Source organism: Bacillus rossius, chromosome 2 (assembly GCF_032445375.1).
Source record: "Bacillus rossius redtenbacheri isolate Brsri chromosome 2, Brsri_v3, whole genome shotgun sequence".
NCBI classification, from domain to species: domain Eukaryota; kingdom Metazoa; phylum Arthropoda; class Insecta; order Phasmatodea; family Bacillidae; genus Bacillus; species Bacillus rossius.
The window spans coordinates 97956082-97975706 of NC_086331.1; the positions used below are offsets into that span (position 1 = coordinate 97956082).

The 19625-nt window shown below is 36.2% G+C and overlaps 2 protein-coding genes across 5 annotated transcripts in view; both read left to right on the top strand.

Moving 5' to 3' along the window:
* LOC134529496 (four and a half LIM domains protein 3) overlaps positions 1 to 19625 on the top strand; it is a 411563-nt gene that overhangs the window by 238354 nt on the left and 153584 nt on the right. For all 3 annotated transcript variants that reach the window (XM_063363644.1, XM_063363643.1, XM_063363642.1), the window contains exon 5: positions 256 to 471. In XM_063363644.1, the coding sequence (XP_063219714.1) occupies positions 256 to 471 (216 nt within the window). The remainder of the gene's footprint in view (positions 1 to 255; positions 472 to 19625) is intronic.
* LOC134529498 (uncharacterized) lies at positions 6727 to 9135 on the top strand. Of its 2 annotated transcripts, XM_063363647.1 has the most exons (4): positions 6727 to 7678; positions 7842 to 7982; positions 8229 to 8317; positions 8442 to 9135. In XM_063363647.1, exons 1-4 carry the CDS (start codon positions 7375 to 7377, stop codon positions 8949 to 8951), a joined length of 1044 nt encoding a protein of 347 aa, XP_063219717.1. In that variant the 5' UTR covers positions 6727 to 7374; the 3' UTR covers positions 8952 to 9135. The 2 variants fall into 2 exon arrangements, with proteins under 2 accessions (XP_063219717.1, XP_063219718.1); XM_063363648.1 differs by having other exon boundaries at positions 8229 to 9135.

Below are 19625 nucleotides of genomic sequence, written 5' to 3' on the forward strand. Positions count from 1 at the left end.
TTACCTTGATGCAGTGGGACTTAATTTCTCTTGTGGTGATATTTATGTTAAAAATTTTACATGCAATAATTATGACTCTTCTGTATGTCTTGTGTAACAATTTCATAATAATTTTGTTACTACTCAATTTTTTCTGTAAACAAAAAAAATCCCATATTTTTTCAGTCTCTTACTATCATATCATCATCTAAAGTTTAGTGTTGTAGTGTAATGATTATCATAGTTTCAAGATGACCTTTTTGTTTTTTTTTCCAGAAATGCCCACAGTGTCAGAAACCTGTTATGGCTGGCCAAGTTGGCGTGGTGGCACCGAAGTTTGGTGAGCAAATAATGTGGCATCCAGCATGCTTTGTGTGCACAAAGTGCTCGGAGCTCCTTGTGGACCTCACGTACTGTGTGCATGATGACCTCCTCTATTGTGAGCGACACTACGCAGAGCAACTGAAGCCGCGCTGTGCTTCTTGTGACGAGGTCAGTGAAACGCTCACCGCTTACCTCAGTGTTTCATTTCCACAGTTTAGTGAAAACACTAATCAGCAAATAAATATTAGCGGTTGGTCGAATCCCAATTTTCTCAAATCCACCCCTCAAATCCAAATCTGTGTCTCATATGAAATATTAGATAATTTACAAGAATTAACAAAATATTAACTAATATTTTAAGGAAGTCAATCATCTAATGTTTATTTCACCCAATAAGCTCTCCAAATCAATATAAATCATATTTTATTTACATAGTTGCATATTAAAAGTACAATATTTGAGGGAATAGTAATAGGATAAATTACGAATAAAAACACAAATGTAATAAACTTTTAGTATTGTCAGTGTTCAATTTTTGAATTTACTATATTTCTTTCAGGATTTTCTTTCAATCTTTTCCCTTAAATTTCAAATCTCTCAAATACTAAAGATTCAGTGGTAATTGAGTATTTGAGGATTCGATCAGCCCATCACTGATATTTATGTATATCTGCTATCATTAAAATCCTTAAAGAGCTCTTTAAAACTCATTAATTTTTATTTAGGTCAAATGGTACAAACCATGTCCTAATGTTCGAATTTCTAAATTTTTTCCCTGAAATATTTTTTTTTTCTTTTGATCATTTTCCTCAAATATCAAATATTTCAAGTACTAAAAAATTTTTTAACACTTCCCAAATAAATTATCTGATATTTGTAAAATTATTGGTATATTTTTAAGCAAGAGTTATGGATAAGCTCAGTGTACTTCGCTCAGCTGAGCCATTGCGTACATAATTATATCTGAGCCTTTGCATCATCATGATGTATAAGTAAAAAAGTGATCACATTTAAAAGTACTTTAGTTCCGAAAGACCACCAGGTGCACTTTACACTGAAATTATACTATGTTATATTGAAAACTGTAATGCATGAAAATTAAAGGAAAAAGAGGCATGCATATTTTAAATAATTACCTAATTATTTAAATTTTATGTTTTTATAATGTACACATATTACAGGTAAACCTCGCTTAAGACGTTCCCGCGTGATAGGTTTTCCCATTTATAACGTTTAAATAATTATTCCCTTAATCACTTCCATATATCACTATGTTAAATTTTCCTATTCAAAAGTTTGTGTTTTTACATGCTTCCCACATATAATGTTTATTTTTAGTTATAAAATAATGTAACGTAGTTTATCCTTACACTCTTAAACTATATGAATCATTAAACTTTTAAACAATTGTTTCAAAACAATAACAAACGTGACCATCAAAACCTTTGCCGCACGTTGCACGCTGTTACGATATATATTTCGACCAATCATCTGCTTGCATTCATATCCTTTGTGAGGCAGTTCCATCTGTTTACAATTTCCCTCATTCGAGGCATAACATCTGACGAATACACAACAAATTACTAGCCATTTGTTGACCTGTTTGTGTGACACGTGATGCAACTGTTATAGCGATGCAACTGTTATAGCTATTTGAGGAACTAATCACAGTTTCATTGTTTGTTGAGCGCTGTAATAAAAAAAAAAAATTTTGTAAGGTGGACGTAATAATGAATAGTTTAGTTTAATCGTCTTGCTATGATTTCCGTTTTTGGCCGGACTTATACCGTATTTAGTCGTAAATTGGGCACAGTTTTTCGTAAAACTTGTGTTGAAAAATCATAGTACAAGGCTTATTCAAAACTTGACAATACCACATGACATTGCTGCATAATGCACAGGTTCCTTCAAGCTCCAAGGTTGGTTGGCCTGTTACTGCTTAAAGGAACGACTGACATTTTGCATGTGGATTGTGCTTTATGATTTAATTTTTCTGTGAGAAGAAAAAAAAACCTAAAATGAATAAAAAAGCTCATGATATGAAAACTTGTGCCTTGGGTAGAAAAAACATTGTTGCGGAAAATTGTATGCGGGATTGGAGGAGAAAAATAATTGTTTTTGCGTGATGGTGTTATTGCAATAAAAAGTTTATTTGAAAGGTGAGAATTTGTAGCGTGTGCTTCCTCAGTAATTTCCAATATATTTTTTTTTAATCTTTCTAACATGGCATTGATTTCAGTCATCTGTGACATGTTTATGGTGCTTCACTGTTGTAAAAAAAAACAGCTAATATCAGTAGCCATTACACTCATGATTTTTTTTCACCATCCCATCAAGGTAAAAATATTAGAATTCACAGTTAATCCATAAATATAATATTTACTATACAGTATATTTAGTTACATGTATTAACGACAAAGAATTTTAATGAAAATATTTATAAATTTTGAAATACTCTTGAAGAAAAATAAAAGAATTCTCCAAAAAAATAACTATAGAGGTTAACTCCAGTACCAAGAATATTAACTGTGCATTACTCTATCCGCTGGATCTAATTGGTCGTTCGAGTGAGTCAACATACAGAGAGCTTGGGACAACAGCAGCCTATGCGATTCATGCAGCTAAGGCAAATTCAGTTCTGGTTTTTATTTTTTTACATCAAAATGTGCAATGATGCCGATAGAACCAACACATAAGGCTTCCTACAACTGTCTACTACAATTAAAAAATAAATTTCAAGAGGCAACCACCGTACAGGTTGCATCAGAGCCTCTGAGGGCCTCCAATGTGTGATTTTCAAGATATCTGTCAGAGACATTAATTTTTTCCACCCACTTTGGACATTGGTAATGATAGAGCCAATACATAAAGGCATTCCTACAGGTGTTTACTATCAGTAAAAAGTAAAATTGGAGAGATAACCACTGTACAGGTTGCACCAGGGCCCCTGAGGGCCTCCAATGTGTGGTTTTCATAGTAACTTAAGAGACAATTAATATTTTTAATCATTACGTAAGCCCATAATAAACATTAAAAGTTTCATGCGATACCTAACATATGCTAAGACCTCCTAGATTTTTTTCTTGCACAATACCCAAGCTCTTTGCTGTATTGACTTCTGCAAATTTCTCATTATTAATGGTAATTATATGATGGTTTGATAATTATTCCATTGTTTTAGTTGTTCCAATTTTAATAAACTAATATTTGCCGAGGTTTCATTTAGAGTTTTTTGTGCTATACCACATGTAAAGTCTCTGAAGTTTTTCATTTATTATCTGAAGTGTAAATGATAAGTCTTTTGATGCACATGGGATAAATAGTTTTATGTAATTCACATATTTATGATAAGTGAGGTATTTAAGTAACAGTGTTGCAGTAAAAGGTCCCGCATATAAATCAAAAACAAAATAGGTCCTAATATTGAACCTTGTGGAACTCTAGCGGTGATGCCTTTTACAAGAGATTTCTTTGTCCCATCAGTTGTGTGTATTTCTACCAGTTTTAAATGGTTAATTTTGTATTTCCTAAAACATTTAACAGTACTTGTGAATAGGCCATTACTGGTTAATTTAGCCAACAATTTATGACTAATGGTGACATAAGCTTTTGAGTTGTTTAACAGAATAAGGAATGTAATTTGAGACCTATCCATTGCTTTGTAAATAACATCTGTAATGTCTAAAAGAGTAGTACTTTTGCTGTGTTGGGGTTAAAAGCCTTTTTTTTTATTAATTTGTATAAACTGTTTTTGTTTAGATAATATGCTGTTTGTGCATCACTTTTGCTAAGAATTTAGAGATTTCCTGTAAAATATTCATCAGTCTAAGGGGTTGGTAGCCTTCTGAGTTTGTAACATTTGCAATGGGTACTACTTTTGCTGGTATCCATTTTTGTGAAAAAGTGTAGTAATTAATGACATTAATTACATCTTATGGTGGGAACACAGTGGTGTACATCGTTTACCAAATTTGTATAACTTCCCCCGGTTCCCAATGCTTGTATGCTTGCAGATTTAATGAGTTTAGAAACATATTTTGCAGATACTGCTCTAAAAAAGATCACCCACTTTGTGTACCAAGTAGATTTTTTCTTTCTGTATTGTCCAAAGGAGATTGCTGTGTAACTTAGGTTGATTTTACTAAGAAGGGATTAATTTAATTATGTTTCTCTAAATATTCTGGTATTGTGTACTGTTCAGTAGTATGAACGTTAAAGTGGCTAAGATTCTTTCAGATTCTTTCTTACACTGAAAAGGTTAAGTTAGAAGCTTATTAATTTGTAGATGAAACAGTTCTATAATAAATATAAGCAGATAAAGTACCAAAACAAATATGGAGGGTTTAGAAGTAAAACTACCCGAGTCCATTTTTTCCACAAAATTAGATTTTGCACCCAAGTGCACAGAGTCACAGTAGCCCAAGTGCACCCACATCATTCACATTGCATATTCCCCACAGCACTGGTAAATTATTACATTACTCATATAAAAAATACTAAAATTTCCTATTATGTACCATACCTACAGTTTTAGGACTTAACATCTGAAATTTTTTTAACAACTTTATTATTATAATGCAGTATGTATCTGTGACTTTTATATCAATATTCAATAAGTTACAGCTGTACATTTTAAACTGTCATATTTACACACAATTTTTGTATAAATTTAGTTGTTTTGTATTGTATAGAAGAAAAAGAAGGGAATTTGAAGTGTGTCTAATTTTTCCAAAGGAAAAGTTCAATAAAAAAATTTCACGATTTATTTTAAAAAATATTTATAAGTTGTTAGGTAAGATTGGTTAGATAAAAAAAATTATATTGCTCTAATAACACATTTAACTAGTTTTCCTTCGTCTCCTGTCTACAGAATATACTTCATTTTAATTATGTAGTAAGTTATTTGTTTGTTTAATATTATTTACTTCAATTAATTTTTAATTTTAAATTAAATTTGAGAAAATATTGTAAAAAAGTAGGTTTTACCTTCATATGATGACCGGTAATGAGATTTACACATTTTGACACACTTCAAGATCCGAAGTCCTAGTATGTCATGGAATGCAACAGATAGGCATGCAGAGGGATCACATTAATGGCCACAACCATTTTTTTTTTGTTTTCTTATGTGAGCATATATGTTCGTTATGAATGTTAAGGTTGACTATCTTCTTCATTTAAAAAAATGTGTCCATGAATATGTTCAGCATCGACCTAATATTGTGTAAAGCATGCTCGAAATTTCAATTATTTCATATGAGCAACAAATTTGGAGTAAGCCTATTAGTAGAGACCCGTGAATTTCGCTGATTCTTTAACCTCCAGGATGGACTCCAATATCCTCCACACACTCGGGCAAATGCCAACTGTTCATTGGCTGTTGACTTGTGAGTCGTCTCGACTGGGTGGCCTGTGATTCGACATTTCTATGAGTGAGGGTCTCTAATTGGCCCTCAGTCCTCCAGATTAACAGAGAACCAATGACAGAAGCAGCACTAAGGTATAGTTATTTGAATTTTAGCATAACACGAAATGAATCCGCGAAATTCACGGGTCTCTACCTATTAGTTGTGGACAAGTGGGCAACTAAAGAAACACAATTTTTTTCTTCTTATATCAGTATAAACAAATTTTACTTTACATCAACTTGGAAAGAGTTTTCGAATCATTTCACAAGTTTTTCGAATATCATGGTGGATAGTGTAATGTGGCTGTAGGTGGTTCAACTAATGAATGAATGGGTTAATTAATTCCTGAAGTTTCGCCGACATCGAAGTCGTAGAGAGACGGGACGAGGGGTGAAATGGCCAAGAGAGAGCAGCGACGGAATGCCGTGGTGTTGGAAATGGGAGTGTCGGGAGTTGAACCCGCACGTTCCCCCACCCTCCTACACTCCCACTCCTCTAGTCCACCAGGTCTCGAATCAGGACCCTCTCCCGCGAACTGCGGACGAGTGGCGAGTTGGGGCAGCAGACTGAGTGTGTTGGGAGACGGTCATCTGACTGCGATTGTGTGCGGCATTACGTAAAGCAGTCGACCCGCTGCCATCCTCGCGCTTTGTTTCTCTTGAACTTAAGAGGTCACTCCAGTGTTTCAGGGGCACTACGCAACCCGCGTTAACCTCATAAGATTCAATGCTTTTTTCATTTTGCTTATAACTTATTAACTAATATAGATTTCGAAGTGATGCTTGCTTGATATGTAAGACAACGATGCTCTTATCAAAGCCCCTTTCCTCAAAAACGTGCATAAATTATGGTTCAGACCTAGACAATACACTTATGCATATTAGTAAAGATTAGAATAAAACCATAATTTATGCACGTTTTTGAAGAAGGGTGCTTTGATAAGAGCATCGTTGTCTTACATATCAAGCAAGCATCATTTCGAAATATATATTAGTTAATTAGTTATAAGCAAAATGAAAATAGCATTGAATCTTATGAGGTTAACGCGGGTTGCGTAGTGCCCCTGAAACACTGGAGTGGCCTCTTAAGTGTGTCGGAGCACACGGCCGATGGTTCAGCGTGAAACGTCTACGGCAGAGAGTCGCTCGTAGCGTGTTGGACCGAAGGGTGAAGGGAAAGCGACACCATGACTGCGGCAGAGCGCCGCGCCTACTTGATGTTCCAGAAACCCGTCTCGCTGGCTCGTCGCCTGACGTAGAGGCACCTGTGCGTGGCCCACAGCCTCCTCTATAAGCATATGCGTGATCCGTGTGTTCAGCCGGCTCTTGCGCGGCCTGAGGCCGGAAAACTGCATTTTAAAAGTTTTTACAAAGAAAATCTGCCTGAAGGACACTAAGGGCCGGTTTCACCAACAGAGATAAACTTAATGGAAAATCGAGATATTTTTATCGAGATAAAATGTTAAACTTGAATTTTAATCGCGATGATCTTGTGTCCGTTTCACCACGACTTATCCTCTTCCCAGATAATCGAGATAATAATATCTCGATATTCATTATAAAATCCCGATTTTCTTTTTGAAATCTCGATGTTCGGAAGAAAAGTAAACAAATATCGCGAGTAGGTTTGTTGTTATTCAAGTCGTGTAGCGATAATAAAGATAATGGAAGCTAAAGAAAACACTTGTTCCGCCAAAAAACCACGAAATAAGAATTTATCACCAGAAGAAAAAATGGTTTTGTTAGATTTGGTGACAGAACATTTTAACATAATTGAAAATAAGCGCACGGATGCAGTAACACAACAGAACAAATTGAAACAGTGGCAAATTATTGCAAGTAGTTTCAACTGTGTGTCAGGAGTTCATCACAGATCTGCAGATAACCTGAAATCTGTTTGGGAAAATCTGAAGAAGACGACACGGAAACAGTATGCAGACGAAAAAGTTCAGATGGTAACTGGGACAGGTATGTTTTGTATAACAATATTTTCAACTTGTATTACTAAATGTAACATTTTATTTTGTGACTTACTATACAGAAGTGAAAGGAAGTGGTTTAATATATTTTTACAAATGGCAATGTACATTGACAATTAATTAAATTAAATTGTATACATTGTTTTTTTCAGGTGGAGGACCCCCCACAAAGTGTACAAATGACCCTATTTTGGGCCGCGTATATACTTTAATAAAACCTGTAGTTAAAGGACACAATAATATCTTTGACTCAGACTCAGATGCAGTAATGGTCAATACATTACAATGCATAAGTAAGTACAGTATTCCTACAAATTAATGGTTTTTCATAGCCTTCTCCTTCAATACATTTTTCTGTGTAGTAAATGATGTAGATGATTGATTAAAATAATTTTGATCAGTTTCATTCTTACATAAAAGAAGTCGCATATTTGGTCGAACATTGGAAATGTTAGACCTATATGTATTATTTTGTTAAACCGTTAAGTTGTTGTGCTTATAACATCACATGTGAACTAACCAGAATAGTATTGTTCCAGGTGAATCAAACAACACAGAAGAAAATGCAGTCGTAGAGCTGGAAATAGGTTCGATGGTGGACATTGCTACCCTGGAGACTCAAACTAGTGTAAAGTAGCAGACATTACAAAGCAGTTTAAAATGTTAATAACATTAATGTAACAAAGAAACTTAACAGTACGATGAATGTTTACATTTTTCACATAACAGTGTCTTCTTTTTTTTTTCAGCAGACACTTCTTAATGGAGACTGGTCCCACTACACTCCCTCAATGCTCAGAGGCCCCATATGTCCTGCTCTTGTACCACAAAATAATGCCAGTTCAACATCATCAGTTTCACCAGTGATATTCCCTTGTGTCAAAGAAACGGTTATGGTAAGCACTGAGCAAGGCAACTGTGAAAGTACTTCAAGAGACCATATTCCCGATAATAGTAACAATGTTGCAAAATCAGTCCTTGAGTGTCAGTTGCCAAACATCGCGGGGAAGTCTTCCTGGACTCAGAGACGGCGGCCAAAATTGCAGTCCAGCAAGAACAATGAAATAAGTGCCCTCCATAAAGCTAAAATTGAACTAATTGAATTATGTAATAAATATGCAACAGAAGAAAATGAAGCTATGAAAGAACTGCGTCAAGTGAGATTGCAACAAGAACAAGAAAGGCTGAATCATGAAAAGCTACAGACTGAATTTATGACTCTACAGATTAAAAAACTAAAGAAAGAATTGGATGGTTTATAATTTTATGTTTTATGTAATTTGTATACAATTGTTCTTTGTAACTCTATTTACAATGAGCATTTCAAAGCGTCTGATTTCGTATATTTGTAATGAAACCTAGTTGTATTGAAAATCATTATCTATATATATTTTGTTATTGTGGCATTACTAATTATTTGACTAATAACAATTATACATAAAACCATTTTACAGTTTTTGTCCCTTGATCCTTGCTGCAACATCTTCACGAATTTGTTGATGATTTTTTCTCGAGGCCATCTACAACAAACTGAGACAACAAAAATTATTAAATATGATAGGAGTTTGTATATGCAATCGGATAAATTTAATATTATTTGTTCTTACCTTCTGAAATAGTTCTCAATTAATGACCGTCTCACTACATCATATCTGGCCCTTCTCTCCACATTTCCTTCTTGATCCCTAATGTAACCTTCCTCCAGCAGTTCAGTCCACGGTTTTTCACAAATAATGTTAGGATCATCTGGTGGAATTTCTTCGCCGGCTCGTATCAAAATATTATGCAGCACTGCAGTTGCCACAATGATTGGGAAAGCATTCTCTAGGCTGACTTTCAGTCCTAAAGCTAAGACTGGAAAGCGCCGTTTCCAGCATCCAAACATTCGTTCTACTGGATTCCTAGATCGTATTTGCGATTCGTTGTAAAGATGTTCCTGACGACTTGTGGGATTGTTCAATGGAGACATTAGATATTTGTTACAACAATAGCCTGAATCCACAAGCAATACCGAATCTCCATATGCTCCTCTTTCAAAGAATGCTCTTCTATTACTGTTATTAAAGACTGTACTATCGTGTGTGGATCCAGGCCATCTGGCAACAATATCTTTGAATTCCACATTTGGGTCACAAATGGCTTGAATATTGATAGAAAAGTACCCTTTTCTATTTCTGTACAACTCTGCATTTTCTCCTCCTGAAAACAAATATTTTCTGTGCTAACAATATGCCTTGACATATAATTCACTTTGAACCTATGCTCAATGATATTCTTAACAAACCTGGTGACTGTATTCTGACATGGGTGCAGTCCATTGCGCCAATAGCCCTGGGAAATTTTGCAATCTGATAAAATTTCATTTGGGCCGAATGAATTTCTTCTCTGGTCTCAGGAAATCTTATGAATTGAGGCCGAAGAGCAGCGATTGCGCAACTAACCCTGTGGATTATTCTGTGTGCTGTGGGTTTACTACAACCAACGTAGTCCCCAACAGACAGCTGGTTACATCCCGTTGCATAAAAACGAAGTGTTGCAAGAAGTTGATTCATGGGTGAAACTGACATGTTCCTAAAAGTAAAAATAAATAGATTTAATTAGAAAATTTAAATGGATGTTTAGAATCAAATAAACCTACCTGTCAGAAGGGAACTCTAGTTGGTTTTCAATATGTTCAAGTACAAACATAGCCGATTGTTTAGAAAGACGAAAGTGAATCTTGAAATCATCCTCGTCATACAATTCAAAATAATCGATTCTTTCCTGAATCCATCGTGGCCGACGTTCGCGAAAATGTTCTTCATCATCACTGTCCTCAAGAATTAAATTATACATCGCCCGAGCCATATTTCCTCCAAAAATATAATGCATGCTGTGATGTGTTTGTTTATTTTTACATCTTTATCCAGATATTCTCACTTTATCCACCAAATTCCGAGGTTTAAGTATTCTATCTCGATAATATCAGAAAATCGAGATAAAGTGTGTGATGAAACACAACAACTAGAACATCGAGATATTTTTGTACTTTATCTCGATAAAATAGCATTATCCCTGTTGGTGAAACCGGCCCTAATTGCTACTTAAGTCGATAGATCTCGACAAACTCTGTAAACAAGACACTAGAATCACCGCGTTACCTCGTCAGATCGTGAGTTAAACTGAACAGAAAGGACCGAGAGCGCCAGGGCTCCCCCTTTCCCTACTACTCTCCTTAGCTCTCCTAAGACCAGCCCGCTCGCCCGCGTATTAGCTAGCTGACTCCATGTGGTAAGAAACCACGCCCCACTTGCATCTCCAAGGTTGATAGTTAAGAAATTACTATGGCGACACGGTATCAACGTTTTTTGTCATGGTCCAAATTTGTATTCAGGTACCTGTGCGTTCCGGTGTGATTCTAAAGACGTATCGCGCCAAAAAAAAGTGATTGAACATGTAAAGTTCAAGTGAAGCTGCGCGCGCCCCCCCCCCCCCCCCCACACACACACACACACAAACAAACACAAACACAAACACGTGTGGGTTATTTTTTTCACTCATGAATTATTATGTGTGTTTTGAAATCGGTACTTCAGTTTTGATTTTTTTTTAAATCGTTAACCAAGTACTTGCAAATTTTGGTGGGTTCTGTTTGTAACGTGTTTCATTTGAACACAGTTACGCAACCAGGAACCAAGCACAAGAACACTTAACCTTGTTCCACGGCCATTTTTTTTTTTTGCAAAAGCCTTGCGAATAAAATCTTATACTTACATCACAGTCGCATAGTTTGCCATCATTGTTTCACGCATGGATACATTTTCAAAGTAGGTATTTGACAAGTTTCAATGTTTGTGTATGTATTAATAATTTCTTTGCAACCGGTAAGGTCAGAAAATTCGAGGCTGTAATCATAGAGCGTAACTAAAAGTGCAACGCTCAAGAATGGGCTGCTCGATGATGAGCGCCCCACTTATCGACGGTACAGTGCTGCACTTTCCGTTACGCTGCTGGCACACAGCGACAAACTCTCGGACCGTCTCCCATCTGCACATTTCCTAGACACGATGGTATTTATTACGTGGTTGCGTGTTTAACTGTTTGGTTTAATAGTTGAAATGAATTATTGAATATTTAGTTTTATCTTTCAAGTAGATTATTGAAGTGTGAAGTTCCATTGCGAACACTCGCGGCGGCCTTGAACCATTTTTTTTTTTAAACTAAGGTCATAAAATGAAGAAAGGGCAGTCGGTATCTAGTTGCATATATGCGTCCAGCTGTTGAGTGTTTTGTCATAAGTTCAATATGTGTGAACGTTTAAGCCCCTGCCACACGATGGAACTTTCGTTGGAAGGTTTGCCATGGCAGCAGGTATGGATGTTTCTGCGGAAGAATTAGCAGAGTGGTGGCCGTTTTCGGGGAAGTTATTGTAATCGGTCGTGTTCAGATTTCTGTGGAAGGTTTTGTTGACGGTCGAAAAAATTTTTATCCCATCAGAATGCAGTGGTAGTGTGTCCATAGTGTTAAAAATGGTAATTTATTTTTGAAATAGTGTTTAAAAATCGGGATTGTAGATGTAAAGCTGTACGCATTTCCCAATTTATACAATGCAGGGTGTATGAATAATCATAGTTAAATGGCACAAGCTTGGCCTACATCAGTCACAGTTCTACGTGTGATAGTTAATTCCATACCTGCTGCCACGGAGGCTTGGCTAGCAGTTTTGCTGAAACCTTCCATCGTGTGACACAGGCTTCGGAGAACCTCCCTGGACGCGAGAGGCTGGCCGAGTCCCGCGGGCGGCTATTTGCGGCAGCTTGAGGCGCGGCCAGCGCCGGGCGCGGCGCCAGCACCCGCGGCTATTTTCACAACTGTTTGAATCCACCGGCCGTTAATCACCGTGTGACGCGTGCTCCGTCTCCCCGTGATTGGTGGGGCCGGCCCCGCGCGGCCCTGGAACGTGGCGGACGTTTCCGCTCGGCCCGCCGGTGGTCCGCGCTCGCCTTCTCGGCTTGATGTCGTGTCACATGTCGTGCTCTGTGAACACCAGATCGCTGAATCCAAGCATGCAATACAAGTATAAATCCTGATTAATTATTACCTTGATATTTTTAAATTCATTTTTTAGACATTTGTAACTTGTAAGATACTTATTTAATGAACTGATTATATCATTGCTGTATAATAAATGTTTTGCTTTTTTTTTTTGAGTTTAGGATTTGGCGTTTTTTATCGCGTTTTCTTTTAATATGATTACTGATGGGTGTGCCTAGAAGTTGGCAGCACATTATTCTCGTCTTGTCCGTTTCAACCTAGACGAGAATTGAAAACCTTTAATTTCATTAATTCGTCCATAAATTCATGACGCGCGGCTTCTTTCGGGGCACATAAGTCAATGAGATGCCCAACGGAAAAAAACGCTGATGGTATATTTTTTTTTTCTAATTCCAGGTTTTTGCGAAACAGTATTTAGAAATCGGAACTGTAGATGTAAAGTTTTACGCATTGCCCAACTGTAGAAACATTGAAAATTAATGGTGCAGTTAGTCAAAAAAATTTTTACACATTTTACAAATAACAGATAATTTGTTGCATAAAACTGGATACCAAATTTACGGAGAAAAAAACATTAATTGCGATGCTGAAGTGGAAAATCCGTAAAAATTTCTCTATAATAATAAATAAGACGAGAAAATACAATTTCACGACATGGCGAGTGTTGTCTAAACGCACTAAAGTAGGGCCGACCAGCATCAGGCTGCATTTTCCTGAGAGCTCGCCACATGTTATCTTTAAAAGATTTGTGCAATGGGAGTGCATGACTTGATGTAAGTTTTTGGACATACGCCATTGCTAAGAACTTTTTCTGTTGAAGAAAAACTAATAAATAAAATAAATAAATAAAAATACCCAAAAAAGAAAAAAAACACACAAAATTAAGCAAACAATTGCTGTTGTCAACAAGGATATGAACACCACAAAATATTCCGAAACAGGAATATGGTCAACAAACAAAGAAAAACAAAATAAATGTACTAAGAGAACGAAAAAAAACACCACATTTTTGTGTTGTCATCATTTGTGGGTTTTTTTTCGTTCTCTTAGTACATTTTTCTTTGTTTTTCTTTGTTTGTTGACCATATTCCTGTTACGGAATATTTTGTGGTGTTCATATCCTTGTTGACAACAGCAATTGTTTGCTTAATTTTGTGTGTTTTTTGTCTTTTTTGGGTATTTTTATTTATTTGTTTTATTTATTAGTTTTTCTTCAACAGAAAAAGTTCTTAGCAATGGCGTATGTCCAAAAACTTACATCAAGACTCGCCACATGTGTAAACAAAGGTACGGAAAACACGTTACTCCTAATGTACTTCAAATAAATAAGCTATAATAATAACTTTTTCTCTACTGTTTGCCACCTTTAAACACCCCTCACAATAAAACATACTTCCCAGGATTGTTTAATTTCAAACAAGCTGTTAGTGTTAAAAATGGCAATCCGAAAACTTATTTTCAAGGGCGAGTGTCACCATTAGAAATTAATCTAAGCCGTGTTTTATTTATATTTAAACTTACCTCAATTTCCACAAGAACTTGTCTCCTGAAGTATTTCGATTAGTTCTCTCGTACGTTCTGTATTCGAAACTAAGCTCCATTGTCATGTTTACCAGCTAGAATAGTTGCTTGTTAACAAAAAAAATAACTTGGTTGATATTAATCTGATTTTGCTTTCAGTTCGTAATTCACATAGCCGTTAATGAATTTTGTACGGCCAACTTTAGTGTTTCATTACTTCGGTGTGTGATTACCAAACAATGTTTATTACTGTAGGTTACTTTATGGTTCAACAATGACATGTAAGAATAGTAGGCCCTGCTGTACGCTTACAGCAGTTATGTAGGGTATCTAAGGCGTAGATACGTACATATGCATCAGAACGATAATTTAAATTGTTCCAGATACACTTCAGTTATGTCCTAACCCAACACTCACAACAATGGTTAAGGGCGATTTATCCCGCTATTTGGGACTGCACAAGACTCGTTCCCCTTAATAAGCGTGGTTTTAATCGAACACGCTTGCAGAATATGACGGAACAAATATTTCACTCTGAAGCATTACCAATTACCATGCACAATAAAAATAATCACATGTTGCATATGCCCTTGTTAGTGTTCAGTGGGAATAATGTGATATGTTATGGTCTGCTGTGGAATCTGTCGTTTTAAAATTCAGCCAGTTCTCGTCTCACCGTATAGATAGGTATTTCGTCCTCCTAAAATGCCGAACTTCCCATTATCAACACACGTCTTGGTACATTGATCTAATCGTGTTTTGGTGGTACTTTCGCTGATATATTGTATTATGTCCTAAATTACCACGGCACAACAGCTATGAAATTTGCTTTTGATGGTTGCTACACACAAAAAAAAACTGTCTATTGGATTTACCAGCCCTTTTTTTTTTTGTGCTGACAACACGAGCGATTATATGATGCCACAAAAAGCTGCATTAAGCTATGCATGTTGAATGTCTACCTGTTTAACAATTTTGTTTCGTTTCTATGTCAAAAGGTGTTATTTATTTTATTTAAATACGTTTTATATTAATGCTCCTTGGCGAATATTTTCATCTGAACCAATTGAACCATAATCCTTCAAGCTATGTGTGGAAGTACACATTTCGTGATTAGTTTTGTTACCCCTGAGCGTGACTGAAGGATCGGTGAAATACAGTATGATACATTGCTTAGGTTGGATCAGAAAGGTGCAAGGAGAGAAGGTTCGGTGGGAAATAGTAAGAAAAATACAATGAGAGAATGATCGGTGGGATTTGTTGTAATACGATCGATGGAATACGGTAAGATACTGAATTAGGCAGGTATTGGTTTGGCAAGTAAACAGAAGTATCATTGAGATCAACTTATACAAGTTTAAGTGGGATAAGATGACAGAATAATGGTAGGATGTAGTGATAGAAAAAGGTATGATGCTATGTGAAAATTATTGGTATTATTCAATGATGAAAGAACCTTTGGGATACATTGATAGAAGAATATGTAGGTTATGAAAGAGGTTCAGTAGGATACAATGAGAGAAGTATCGGTGGTATATGGTAGAATACGATGGTTAGGATACCATAGGATAAATGTTCGGCAAGGATGAATGTGCATCAAATTGTTTGTTAAAGATGGTGAATGTATTTGTAATTGTGCGTCGAATTGTGCATCGATGATTGTGAAAATACTACAAATTGTTTGTCAATGATGATGAAATTGCGTATAGTTGTGTGTTGATGATGGTAAAGATGTTCATCAAAGTATGTAGATGATTACGAAGATGGGTATCTAGTATGTTGATGTGCATTTGATAATCGAATGATTACGTGTAGCCAAGTTAGCATTTGAATGTCTGAAAGTAGTCGCATGTTGATTACATTATGACTGTGTTGGGTTATTGTGGTCATCTAGTGTTTTCGTGTATGCATGATGATGGCTGAATGTATGTTGTGTATTACTGTTATAGGTCTTGTGGTTCGGAGATGCTTGTCGATATGCTTGTGTTTGGTCCTGACTTGGTTGTAAGGCATACCAAGTATCATCACTGAAGGCCCTGTAGTTTGCAGTTGCTAAGCTTATATGCATATAGTTGTCCTATATCGGATCGTAATGCACACCGTGTAAGATGCCTGTTGATGGTATCAAGTATTGGGTATCTGCCTTGTATAGATTTCATGTTCTTATTTAGTATGATTAGTATGTTTGTTGAAAATGTAATTTCAGAATGCATTTTGTAGTTTTATTTTTACAAATTAAATTTGATTTGACCAGGAATTGAAGGAAGGGCTGCAATTGATAAAATTAGTACACATTATTCTTAAATATACTTTTTTTTTAATTTTGGGGAGTGTTATTCGAATTATTTGGGTAGTTTTTAATGTTTGAGGTGGCAATAAAGATGGTCCACAAGATGGTGGTCGGTAAGGTGTCAGACGATTTTATGATTTGTTACTAGTGCGCTCTAGCGTATAACAAGCGAAGCAAGATGGCGATCTACGTACTTAATGGGTATTCTCAATATTTTTGTAGTTACAGGATTTTTTTAAGCAAACTTTGCAAGCAATGTCAGTGTTGGTAGTGCTGAGTTTTTCAATGACGATATACGCTAGAGGTATTTCGCAATCAATTTTCGTTGTATTTTAAAGTTTTATATCGCATCAATATAGATTCTTCTTATCGCAGTGAGATTGAATAGAGGAAATTTCACAATTCTAACAGTCCAGACAATTTAGCAGAAAATTAGCAGTAGTGAAAAATTTACAAAATAGTAACATTTTGGTGGTGACGTCCATAAGTCTCCTCAAGAAAATACCAATATCTCGTTACGTAACGAGATATCATCGGTACGGAAATGGTTTGTGTTAAAATTAAGCTACGTTAAATCACTTACGATCTTGGTCTCTCTAATTGTATCTTCGTTGGGGTTAAACAAGCTATTTATGTTGTCAAATAATTTTATAAACAATGTTTTGAGGATCTAAGGGTTTCCAAAAAAAATTCAAAAAAATTAAAATGTGTGAAATTTTAGTTTTTCTCCTCCCCCCCCCCCCTCCCCCTTCCCCTTCACTAACTCACACATACACTCACGCACACGCGCGATCAGTCTGCTGTTTTATTTCATCTCACATACAACAGCTTGCAACCAAAGATTACCTACGTGTTGAAATCTTTTGATTGACACTTGTTTCTGTTGTTTTCCCCCCTCTTCCTTCAAGTAATTTTGCTGTTGAGTATTGTTTCGTCACTCCGGGAAAACTCTTGACATGTCATTTATAGGGGCAGGCATTTTTCGCGAAAAGATATGCACACCTATTAGACTGCAACAAGGTATACCCGCACCTGTGGTTTCTTCCTTGTGATTGGCGGCCGTCTGGCGAGAGAATTCGTTGCCTTATTTGGCCGAGCCATTCAAGACGCGTTTGCTTCCGCACTGGATTACTGTGATTGGTGTTGTTCAATCTATATGTATCTGGGAGAAGCTCACCCAATCACGAAACACAGACAATGCTATAGTGTTTTAACTTTCAGCTAGTCTCGAAATCTTTTCGCGAAATCTGCATAGCCCTAGTCATTTATCATTCATCATTTGCAGGAGTGATGCACCTTGTTTCTCCCATTCTATGGGATGTGTTCTGATCTTCATAACAGACAGTACAGTATTTTTTATTGTGTACAGATGTCCGGATTTTATAACATCTGATTACTGTCCCAGATACAAATTTTCTATGCAGAATCTTTGCAAAAATAATACTATGAATTGTTAGTTACTCTATGGAAAAGCCATTTTTGTCTTTCATTATTGTTATTAAATATAAATTCAATTTTTCAGGTGTACATTCACCATCACAAATATAGATATTACTCACATGTGGGTTATTATCTACATGTACACACTAGATTTTACTTTTTCTCTATTTCTAGTGCACTTTGAACAATTCTCTCTTTTTCCTCATCTTCGTTCTCCGTTTGACTGTACCAGTTGTGTGTTTAAATTTGGTTATCAATATCACTGAAAGTGCCAGAATTATTTTGGCAAGAAAAACAAATTCTATTTCCGTACCTTTCTTCTAGCTTACATTTCCACAGTATTTTCGGAAAAGCATTTTTAGCCACTATTTCCTTCAATTCATTTACCACAGTGACATTCAACGTAAATTTTAATTTTAATAATGTTTAAAAACGGTGCTATTTTATTCGGTTTATTAGGCATACCTAGCCCTCTTGTTCATGAAAGGCATTCAAGGAGATATCGTCAACATATCATGTAACATTTGGCTTCGACTGGTTGCAGAAGACAAAGTACATTATTTGCTCGTGACCTCAGCTGTTTTTGCCCAATCATCTCTATTATTTTATGACATGCTTGAACTATAATATTTTGGAAACTATGTGTATGCGCCAAAACAGAATATGCTGTGGAATTAGAAGTTGAATGGTTTGTGCTCCACACTTCGCTTTTTTTTTTTTTTTTTGCAGTGAGAAATTTGGTATCAACACTTGCTTTGAGCTTACCTTGGGTGATTGACTTGCTGCGTCAATGCTGCTTACACTTTTGTACTTTTCCCGAGACGACTTATAAACTCCCACATGCCGCTAATGTTCCAGCTGCTTCCATATTTCGCTGCATTTTCTGTACTGCATTCTGATAGCTTTGGCAGTCCTTTTGTGACTCGTTTTGTTTTACCCTCTGACAGGCACTTGCGACATAATACTTTCTCTCTGTTGACACTCTTATTGTTTAAATGACTAGATAAATTATATTTTAGATGGAAATCAAAACGCAAGACTGAATGCAAACAATCATTTGAATGAATGACATGTCGAGAATCCAATTCTCCATCGTTGTTAACTCAACTGTTTCCGTTAAACACACTGCAAAGAAATGGTTTCACTACACTGATGTCACATTCACTGTCACTCGTTAACTAAAAATTTGAGACGAGTTGGTCTGCGGTGATCTTGAACTGAGTCCCTATGGTCCCTAGCATTGGCTAGATAGCCTGGGTTGTTCGTATCGAACTTCTGCTGTGATTCATCGTTCGGATAAGACCAGAAGAGTTAATGCCGGTCAAGACAAGGGAAGAGTTTGAAGAATATCGTTAGGTAAATGAATACAATTTCGAACATCGTCTGCAACCGTACGTTTGACGATTAAGTGCTATGTCAAAACAACGTGACCACTACGGTTCCGGAGTCTGGTGGGGGCGGGAAAAGGAAGTGGAGAGAGACGGTGAGGTTATGAACTCCTCGGATAACCAACTGCTTGGCTGGCAATCTGGGTGACAGGAAGAGAGAATTGAACTCCACCATATTATTTACTTAAATTGTTTGCGACCAGTTACGCCCAGAACTGAAATCAGTATTTAAAAAAAATGTATTCGCCAACTTAATTAGCTTA